Source organism: Ornithorhynchus anatinus, chromosome 1 (genome assembly GCF_004115215.2).
Source record: "Ornithorhynchus anatinus isolate Pmale09 chromosome 1, mOrnAna1.pri.v4, whole genome shotgun sequence".
Classification (NCBI taxonomy): Eukaryota; Metazoa; Chordata; class Mammalia; order Monotremata; family Ornithorhynchidae; genus Ornithorhynchus; species Ornithorhynchus anatinus.
The window spans coordinates 12,043,935-12,055,073 of NC_041728.1; the positions used below are offsets into that span (position 1 = coordinate 12,043,935).

Genomic DNA, 11,139 nt, shown 5'->3' on the forward strand with positions numbered 1-11,139 from the left:
ACAGATAGAGACAATCCCTGCCGAACGACGGGCTTACAGTCTAATAGGGGGAGACAGGCGGACAAAAACAACATCTCACTAGTCACACACATCCCCGTTCTAGGATTTGCATAGGGATAACAAAGAGGAGAAGCCCGTCAGGTTTATGTATATAAAGATCCGTCTCCCCCTCTAGACTGTAAGCTCACTGTGAGCAGAGAACGCATCTGCCTACTCGGTTATATTGGATTCTCCCCGAGTGCTTAGTACAGTGTTTTGCTCATAGAAAGAGCTCAATAAATATCACTGGTGATGAGGATTATAGGATTGGGGCTGGTGAAAGAAACCAGTCCTGAAGGATCCCCTTGGAGCTCTTTGGAACTAGTCCAGCCCCACCACGAGAGTTCCTGAATTAGGAATTGGTCCAGCTCAAGACAGAATATCCTGGGGTATCTATACCTTAGAACACACCTGTCCAGGCTGCTCAGTGTATCCGGCAGACCGAGGTACCTTAAACCAGCATAGGGTTTAGGGATTGTCCAGGGAAGTGCTCTGTGCTCCATAGCAATGCAACCAATTAACAGCTTAATTTGGGGACAGGGCTTCAGGATCTGAAGCCTTGCCTGCTTTTATCATGGCTCCAGAATCACACAATCTCAGGGTGATCACGGATTCCTCTCTGCCAGTTATCTCACATTCAGTAAGCCTTTAAATCCTGCCGGTTCTTTCTTTATCTTCCATTTATCTACCTCTTCTTCCTCCACCCTTACCACCCCGGTTCAAGCCATCGTCAGATTACTATACAGTCTCTTTAATGTCCTCTCTGCCTCTATCCTCTCTCCTTTTCAGTCGATCCTTTCTTCAGCTGCGGGAATCAACTTAAAAACTGCATTTGGAACATATCGCTCCCTATCTCCAAAAAATATCTGATGGCTCCCCATTTCTCCTGGCATTAAACAAAAATTCCTAACAATTGGCTTCCAGCCTCTCCATTATCTCTCTCTCTCACTCTTCCACTCTTTTTTCTGTTTAGCTTCTCCGAAGCTAACTTACAAAATGTACCTTATTTTTCACTCTCCCACCGGCAAGCGACTAGTCACACCTTTCCCTCCTTCCGTCGGATCTGCCAAACAACCATCCCTCGTCCTATTCAAAGTCCTCCTTCAAAGACACCTCCTCTTTCCTGGTCATGGTGCTTTAGGATGTGTGGGTGTCTGTTTATTTACTTCATATTAATCTATATATTATATAGTTGTGTAGATTAATATAAAGTACATATTATATATGTATAGAAATTAAAAATATATATGCATCCTCAATTATTTACTTTTTATCACTGATATAGAAGAGCTTTTTTATGTATTTAACAATTTGTGTTAGCTTGACTTCCCTATTACATTGTAAGCTCCTCGAGGGCAGGGATCATGAAATTTTACTTTTAATGATTACTTCCCAAACCACTTAATAAAGTGCCTTGCACGAGGAGGCATTCATTAAATATTTTCTTCAACAGAGATGACGATAGTAAACCAAGGAGACGGAGAGAGAGAGTTATGTTTCTTCTGGCCTAATGTGCTACGTGTCGGTAGCGTTAAGGATAGCAGGCAAGCTGTCGGATGTTAGCTACTCTGAAAATCCACAGATGCAAAATATAGGGTTGCGGGACTAATTGGGAATAAAGTCTCAGATTATCCTTTGGGAAGGGTGTCCTTTTGAAGGCAACGTGAGTTCCAGGCTGATATTCTTCCATATCTTTATCATCTTTCCCTATCACTTGGTATGATGATTTTCTTTAAACAAACCCAAAGCAAATGTAACAATGTTATGATAGGTAAATAACTTCATCTGATATCATTATTTATAAACTGTGCAATTACAACTGTGAAATGTCCATGATTGTCCCCAAGCTTCGGTACCTTCATCTCCAAAATTAGTGCAATATGCCTCTTAAATTCCTTTAATTGTACAGATGTATTAATGAAACAGATCGAATTTTATATTTCCATAAGTTTGAGATGTTGATTAAAACATTCATTTGAAAATATTTTGCTTGTTTACTCGGAGTAATGATGAAAGTAAAAAAAAAATGTGCTTTTTGGCACAATATGGGCAAGCTTACTTTATAATATTAGTTTCTACTTGTGAGTCAAGTCATTCAGATTTTACCTAGAGAACTGTAGGTGTTTATCCAGAAAATTGAATTATTGGGGTTATTTTTTAACACTGCTAAAATTATAAAAGAAAATCAAGCGTATCTTGGCAATGTTTCCATACAATTTTATTTTGGTTTAATATGGCATGAACTGAAATAGTGATATTTTAAATTCTTTACTTTGGTAAAGTATTATAAAATTTCCTAAGGGTCTGACTATGAGTGGATGCCATTATCTCCCTTGGCTCCATACTGCTTCATTTTGTGGTAATGAGTAACACTGTCATCAGTATACACGAGCAGTCTATGTGGAAAAAAGTCAGCAAGATTCATTGCTTGATTTTCCATTTGGCCGTGTAGGCCGAGCTCTTCAAAAAGGGGCTTCGCCATTCTAGGCCTCCATTTCTTTACCTGTAATAGAGTGAAGCCCTTCCTCCTATGGATGTCATTATTAAATTACTAAAGGATTTACTAAAACGTTACTCTTCAGGGAGTATGTGTTTGACAAATGATGAAAAGACTGAATTTATTGAATGATTTAAATCATTGACTTAGTTTCTGTTCTGCTGGCCCCTTCCCTCTCACAGGTTCCGCCTTACTGAAAACCATAAATGTAATTACCAGTGACAGAAAATACTTTTTAAAATGTTTGTTTACTGGTAAACTCATTAGTAATAGCAGAAGACAAGGATATCTAAGATAAGCATAATCACGGGCAGTCCAAAAACCTCGTTTGGATAATAATCTCAACCTCCTTTCAGACCAGAATTTTCACAAGAACTGTTAATGTAGCTCAGTCAACAGTGATGATCCAAATGTCTGCTGTCAAACCACCGGTTATTTAAAGCAAGGCAAGCCTAGCTCTGAAAATCAGATAACTAACCTTCACGTGGGCCTGTTCGAGATAATCAACTCCATTTTGTTCTAACTGAACTCTTGAATACTTTCTGTTCCAATGTGTTTGAATAGCCAGCTTTCTATTATAATTGTTTGAGTTTTGTCTACTTTTATTTCCCCCGTCTGCCTTCCAGAGAAGGTGCTAAATGGCCCAAAGATTGGAATAAACTGGAAGAGCAACCTAAATAACAATTTTAAGTAATCAAAGGTTGACTATGGTCTTGGAAAATTACAGGAATACTGAAATGTGTGTTTTCTTTCAGGTGGGAAATGAAAGAAGATGAAACCCTAGGAAAGGAGGAGAAAGCAATGATGGAGCATTTACGGAAAGTTTGTTCCACACCAAGTCCTTTGGCCCCAGATGATATACCTGGGGAATGACATAAAAAAAACTTAAAAGTTGTATTTTCAGAAGCAATAACACAACTGAATTATACTATGACACATGAATCCGCCAACTGAATAATTATTAAAGTACAAACAACATGGCGAGGTTATGAATTTGTTATTCTTTTTTACAGCGTTCCTAAAAATGAAAAATGAATGTATTTTCTGTTAGTTTAGATTCTCATAAATATAAAATTTTTTCCCTCTTTATAAGTCTTTTGCTTTTTTCCTGGCTTACCCCCAAAAAAGGGTGGTGGAAGATTGCTAACTCAAATTTCCAGCAAATGAGGTGGAAATTGTAGCTTTCATGGCCCCTGATCCCAAGAACATTCAGTTCTCCTATAATTTGGGGACTGCATCCTCGTAGAAATTCATGTTAAAGAAAACCCCCATGTCTATTATTACGTTCACAGTTTATTCCAGTACCGTGGCTCGCTGTATTCAAACAGGTTCGCTTTGACAGCAGATCATTCAGCAGGGCCTAGTTCACTTTGCCAGCAGAGCATTCAGAATGATCTTGTGGAAAGAGCACAAGACTGGGCTTCAGGTGACCCAGGATCAAGTTCCAGTTTCATCACTGGCCTACTGGTGATGTCGGGCAAGTCACTTAACCTCTCTGGACCTCAGTTTCCTCATCCGGAAACGGGACATAAGATGGTGAACCGCACGTGGGGCTGGGACTGTGTCATTTTATAAACTGGTATGTACCCAAAATAAGCATGCAAGAAGTGCTTAATAAATGTCATAATTATTCATTTCCCAACAGCATTTTATTTCTTTTCATTCCCAGCTTCCGCTATCTACAACTCTGGCTTTCGAGATCCAAAACCAACAGATTCCCACATATAGGGTTATCACTTAGTGATTCGATGAGTGGATGTGAGTACTAAGCAGCTGAAAGCACATCAGTTATCTGCTGCAGATGGAGCATTCTGAAATATTCTCTAACGTAATCCCCGATTACATCCTCCAGTCAACCATCTCAACATGTACACCGTTAGTCCAAGAGGGACTTCATTTGTTCTTCCACTGCAGCTGAGCAAAGTACAGGCTCTGAGTGCCCACCTTGGCCCAGAAAATCTCCACCTGCCCCGAGCATCCTCGGTGTGCGCTGGATCAGGCATAAAAGCCACTGCTCTGCCTCTTCAGCCCCTCTTCACCTCCAACCAAGCAAAATATCTAGTAATTGTTCAGTCTCACCTCCCTTTGTGCCCTTAGTCCCCACCATCCCCAGCTGAGGAGAAATTCTGTTCCTCTAACCACCACTCCTGCTGACTTTTGTTTTTAATTTGTGTATTGTCTATTTGACTCCTCCCAGGGTCGCCTCTGGAGAGTTTCCAGTCCTCTACCAGTCTCGATTTTGGGAGGGAGAGTCAAGCAGAGGCACAGCCATTCCATTCCTAGCTTGGGCAGTGGCTAGCAAGTGGAAGGCAATCTGCTACAAGTCAAAGCTCACATGTGCTGGGCAGCAGCGGCTCAGGAGAGAGTCGAGGGTGGAGACTCGAGTTTACTACGCAGAAGGAGACAGTGGTAAACCACCTCTGTATTTTTACCAAGAAAACACCATGGCTATACTACCAGAACAATTGCAAGATGGAGGCGGGACGTTCTGGGAGAGATGAGTCCGTGGCGTCGCTATGGGTCGGAGACAACTCGACCGCATGAGACGAGACGAGACTGAAACCATATAGTCGTCCTCATAGTGTTCCATGTACTTTTCCTGTATCTTATGTGCCGCAAAGATCGTGTCCCATTATATCATTGTTGAAATGGGATGCAACATTGTGCTGCTGGGAGCATTCAGTTGTTGATATTTTTCCGTGACCAATACAGGAATACATTTGCTAGGGTCTGGCCGGTAATGGAGAATAATGAGAAGCTGGATAATTTCCACAATCTGATCTTTCACCTTTCTTCCTGAAGATGGTGATGATGGTGACATTTTTGAGCTGCCGTGGTAGATCCTTATAATTCCATAGTTTGGAAAAGAGCTTGTGTGTAAGCACAGTGTGGAAGAATCTCTCAGTTCTCCATCAGCTTTTTCAGCAATAGAGACATCCATATATATGTGTGTATTTATATATATACACATACAGTAAAAGCTTTGTTATCTGACATGCCTGGGGAAACGGGAAGTGCCAGTGAGACAAGTATGAAAGACACATAAGTCAGGTAGTAATACACGGGAGTGAAGTCTCTCCAGAAGCTCCTGGAAGCTATGCAGAGTGGGAGAGGACTGTTTACTGATCATATTAAGTGTTAAGAAAACCTGTAGCTGAAGCTCACTGACTTGAGTTGGATTTGTTTGCCGATTATATTGGCAAGAATTTGTGCAAACATTTGCTGGGGGAGAGCTCAAACACTGCAGCCTCCATCTCCACAAGGAATCAATTGATGGAGGGTGCCCAGGATGGGGACTTTCAAAAGGCAGGTTTCTAAGAGCTTCACAGTTGATAAGGTACAAGATGCCAAAGTCTTACTATATTCTTTTACTACTCTAGCTCCTTTCCTTTCTATTTCAAAAGGCAAAGTTTTTGAACAGATTCTTGATCATGAACAGAGTTAGATCCACAAAGAGAACCCCCTCCTTCCTAACCTCTAGGCTTCCCAACCTTGGAATCTTCAACTCTCATTTTTCTTTACTTCTCATATCCAATCTGTCATTATGTCCTTTCAGTTTTTCTTCCATCACATTAGATGCTCTCTCCTCCTGGAATCCTGGCACTTGTCTTTGTGACCTTGGGCAAGTCGCTTAACTTCTCTGTGCCTCGATTACCTCATCTGTAAAATGGGAATTAAGACTGTGAGTCCCATGAGGGACATGGATTGTGTCCAACCTGATTAGCTTGTATCTACTCCAGCGTTTAGTACAATGCCTGGCCCATAGTAAGCACTTAAAAAATACCATTAAACACAAACAAAAAAACCACACAGCTCTAGTCCAGGCCTGAATTCATTCATTCATTCAATAGTATTTATTGAGCGCTTACTATGTGCAGCACTGTACTAAGCGCTTGGAATGTACAAATCGGCAACAGATAGAGACAGTCCCTGCCCATTGACGGGCTTACAGTCTAATCGGGGGAGTACAGTCTAAGGACTAGTGGGATTACTGGACTCCTTCTTTGTCAGCATTCCTGCTTCATCCCTGGGAAATCCAGGTAACATACAGCAGCAAAAGTATTTTTTCCAAGAATTATTCTGCTCACGTCACTTCCCATCTCAGAGCCGTGCATCAGCTCCCAATCATTTCATCAAATTAAAACTCTTGATCAGAGGGCTTTCAGACTCTCCACTAACTAGTACCCATATTATCCATCTCCATTTACCTCCCGCTAGACCTTACCAATGCTTATCACTCCACTCCAAGATCTTTTTTTTTTGCATAAAATGGCCTTTCCCACTTGTTTGAGTCACTGTAAATATCTCTCCTATTACATCAACAGCTCTGTGAGGACTGCAAAGTGCCTTTAACATTCTGCACACAGTGGATTTCAAAAGTTTTTTGGCTGAGTTAATGAAATAAACACTAAGAAAGTACAGTCACTTTGTTCATCAAAACAAATAGAAGCCCAGGATGTGATTCATTTGAAATTAAACTGAACACCATATATCCTGAACTCTTAAATAGAATATATGATATTTTATTTCAAAACCTATAATTTTCTTAGGGAGTTTGGTTTTTTTTTGCCTAATTTCATAAGCACTGAATTTTGCATTTTTAAATTTGGCAAATCAACTGCATTAGAAAAAAAGCAGCTTCAGTGAAGCTATTACCTGAAAAATAAATCAACCTGTGGAAAAGAACTCATCGGCCTGCATAATCGTATTGATAGTACTATAAAACAAAACAGATTTCTTAAAATGGGAATTTTGCTGTCTGAAAGCATACAATACAAACAGTCTTCAACTTTGCCAACAGTACACTGGTATGGGAAGAAACCCTTCAAGTTACTGGGTTTTTCCACCTACTTTTATCCACCCAAATATCGAAGGAAGAACCAAATTTATTATAAATCATTAGACAGAAATCACCAGGAAACAAGAAATAAAACCTTCAAATGAATCTAGCAGTGCTGATGTGCTAAATTTAAAGAGCGATTACATTTTCTATATTAAAAATAATACTGACATGGGAGGTCATAAAGTCAAAATAAATGGATAAAACCACAGACTAAAAAATTCCGTGGTGTTTCACCATTTAGGCAATTTGCTTTAACTCTTAAAGGTTATCTCTAAAAGCCCTCTGGCAGCCAGGGTAATTGACCCTGGAAATGGATTCTTCTTGTGTTAGTGGTGGGGAAAAACGGATTTAATTTATCCAAATGGGGTTCAGCAGAAGACCACCACTGTGCAAAATGCTATGGAGATGTATTTAATACTACACGACTGTTTACTGATTCTCTTCGGTGATATGCTGTTTTTACATTATAAAATGCTTTAGATCCTAAAGCCTTTCCACATTATCTTCTCCTCAACATCTCTGTGAAGAAAAGGAAAGCAGGTATATTATTACCATTTTACAGATGAAGGAACTAAAGCGTAGAGGTTAAGCGGCTTGCTCAGAGAAAAGTTGTAATGGGGAAGGGAAGGAAGACGCAAACTGCAATTTGTAAGTGAGCAGATTTTGGCTCCAGATTATATTTGCTAAGTTAAATTACATTTAGAATAAGTGCTATCAGGGTTATTATTGCGATGGTTAAATGATTCACCTCTGCTATGTCATAGAGTGTTTACTTCTACTTAATGCCTTTCTTCAAATAGTCTTGTCTTATCTTGTGCTGTCAAGTCATCCCCGACCCAAAGCGACTCCATGGACACATCTCTCCCAGAGCGCCCCACCTCCATCTGCAATCGTTCTGGTTGGAAGTGTATCCATAGAGTTTTCTTGGTAAAAATATGGAAGCGGTTTACCGTTGCCTTCTTCCACACAGTAAACTTGAGTCTCCGCCCTCCACTCTCCCCCATGACGCTGCTGCCCAGTACAGGTGAGGTTTGATTTGTAGCAGATGGCCTTCCACTTGCTAGCCACTGCCCAAGCTAGGAATGGAATGGATGTGCCTCTGCTTGACTCTTCCCTCCCATAGTCAAGACTGGTAGAGTACTGGAAACTCTCCAGGTGCGACTCTGAGCAAGGCAAATAGAGTAGTAATACTTCAAAATAATTGCTTCCTTTCACATTGATTTGTAATTGTTCAAAAGTAATGATAGTACAGAAATACTGAGCTCTGTAATTTAACCCCATAAAACTTTTCTGCCCCCACTGGATGAAAAATTCAAATTATTCTAGGAATTGTCTCAAAATTAATTTTATTTTTTCATTGCAAAAGCACACATTTACAAATCCCAACTTCTGTGTAGATCTCCTTCATGCTGTATTTCATAATTTTACCAGTGTAATTATGTAGAGGTAATTTCACCATTAAAGATATCAACTGATATACGTAGACCTGATGTAAGTTTGCAAACAAGGGAGAAGGCTAAACATAAAAGCCTTTTTAGAGTTCTAGACTTTATGTCACTTCTGAAAACGGACTGTTGAAATCCCAGGAAAGGTATACGCTCAGTCTGTTCCAAATCCCGTCAGTTCTACATTTAGTAAATCTCTATCATCTCCCTCTTCCTTACCTTCCAACCTGCTGCCTCACTGATCCAACCTCTTATCCTATACTGCCGTGACTACTGCATCATCTTCCCTGCTGACCTATCTCTCTCCTCTTCAGTCCAAACCTCACTCCGCTACTTAGATCGTTTTTCTAAAAAAACTGCTCATTCCACATCTCCCCTGTCCTCACAAACTTCCAGTGGTCACTCATCCATCTTCACATCAAAGAGAAACTCTTTACCATCACCTTTTGGGCCTCAACCGTCTATGGCCCTCCCAGCTTACGTTGCCGATCTACTGCAACCCAACCCGGCACATTTTGCTCCTCTAATTCCAACCTACTCCCTGTACCTCAGTCTTGTCTTTCTCACCCCCGACCACTTGCCCTCCCTCTCCTGGCCTGGATCTCCCTCCCCATTCATATCTGACGGATCACCACTCCCTCAACTTCATTATCCTACTCAAATCACATCTCCCCCAACAGGTCTTCCCTGACTAAGCCATCACTTTCCCTATTTGCTTTCCCCTCTGGGTCACTTCCCCTATTTGCCTTCCCTTCTGCATCACCTAAGAATGGTCTGGAACCCTTAAACACTGATTTTCACCCCATCCCCACAAACACTGATGAGCATATATATATCTGTAATCTATTTCATGTCCGCCTCCCCCTCTAGTCCATAAATTCCTTTAGCTAGGGATCATGTTAACCTACTCGATTTTATTGCACCCTCCCAAGTGCTTAGTAAATGCCATGTACAGAGTAAGTGCTCGATAAATCAATCAGTGGTATTTATTGAGCGCTTATTGTGGGCAGAGCACATTAATGAGCATGTGGGAGAGTACAGTACAATAGAGTTGGTAGATACGTTCCCTGCCCACAGACAACTCAGAGTCTAGAGGGGTCCCGATTGATTTTAGATAGTTTTGGGATCAAGGAGTATAAAAAATAAAACACTCGATTTTAATCATTTCCGTGGAAGTCATTATAAAGGTCTATTAGTGCTTTCTCAGGACTTCTTGAGGGAGAAGAGTTCCTGACAGTTTTAATTAATATTTCTTACTGCAGGGAAACTCCAAGTGGAAGCTCTGGCGACTAGTATTCCTCTCATGATCCCTGTAAGCTCTTGAGATTTAACAAGGAACTCACTTCATGAATACTATATGCCCCAGCCACTATTGTTCCACTCAACGAATAAGGAAATCTGTTCTCTTGTCTCCAAGGATTTCTCTCACCAGCTCCAAAACTAAAACTGTTTTAATGATTAACCTCAAGAAGAGAAATTCTTAACTTCAGGACTGGAAAGTATTTTGGAAAAATCTGACATTTCAGTGGACTTGCACCAACCTAAGAAGCATTACCCTCCCCAAACAAATTCGCACACACACCATCTCTTCATCCAACTGAAGATATTTTGCAGACTTTATAGACAACGAAGTTTTGATTCTAGAACTTTTCAGGATGGCAACTAGGTGTACTTTATTTTTCCACCTTCTCAGGAGCCAAAGCAGAGCATATTTCTTTCATTTAGTTCCTTTTTGCAGAAGCAAAAAGGCCAGAAGGAGCAGCATGGCCTAGTGGAAGAAGCCCGGGACTGGGAGTCACTCGACCTGAGTTCTAAACCCCGGCTCTGCCAACTGCATGCTGCACACAGCATGTGACCTTGGGCTAGTCATTTAACTTCTCTGTACCTCAGTTACCTCATCTGTAAAATGGGGATTAAATCCCCCTCCCTCCAATTTAGACTGTGAGCCCAATTAGGGCAGGGACAGAGGGACTGGGTCCAACCTGATAAAGTCATATCTACCCCAGTGCTTAGAACAGTGCTTGACTCATGATAAGTGCTTGACAAATACTATAAAATAAAAATCCATTTTTCTTTTATTGAGAGGCCATAAAAGAATACCAGTATTAGACTGTACTATTATTCCCCCGATTAGACTGTAAGCCCGTCAAAGGGCAGGGACTGTCTCTATCTGTTGCCGACTTGTTCATTCCAAGTGCTTAGTACAGTGCTCTGCGCATAGTAAGCGCTCAATAAATACTATTGAATGAATGAATGAACAGTAGAGTTTCTTTAGAGGCGGAGATATCTAAAATAAAATAGTTTATTTTAACGGG

The 11,139-nt window shown here is 40.7% G+C and overlaps 1 protein-coding gene and 1 non-coding gene across 4 annotated transcripts in view; both read left to right on the forward strand.

Moving 5' to 3' along the window:
• KIAA0825 (KIAA0825 ortholog) overlaps nt 1-3,623 on the forward strand; it is a 322,760-nt gene extending 319,137 nt beyond the window's left edge. For all 3 annotated transcript variants that reach the window (XM_029070144.2, XM_016226930.3, XM_001509052.5), the window contains exon 23: nt 3,292-3,623. In XM_029070144.2, coding sequence (XP_028925977.1) covers nt 3,292-3,409 — 118 coding nt within the window. In that variant the 3' untranslated portion in view covers nt 3,410-3,623. The remainder of the gene's footprint in view (nt 1-3,291) is intronic.
• Nucleotides 3,624-4,723: 1,100 nt separating this feature from the next.
• On the forward strand, nt 4,724-4,861 carry LOC114816878. Its single transcript, XR_003764682.1, has one exon. It is a non-coding gene; the product is annotated as a small nucleolar RNA SNORA7 (small nucleolar RNA).
• The last annotated feature ends 6,278 nt before the right edge of the window (nt 4,862-11,139 follow it).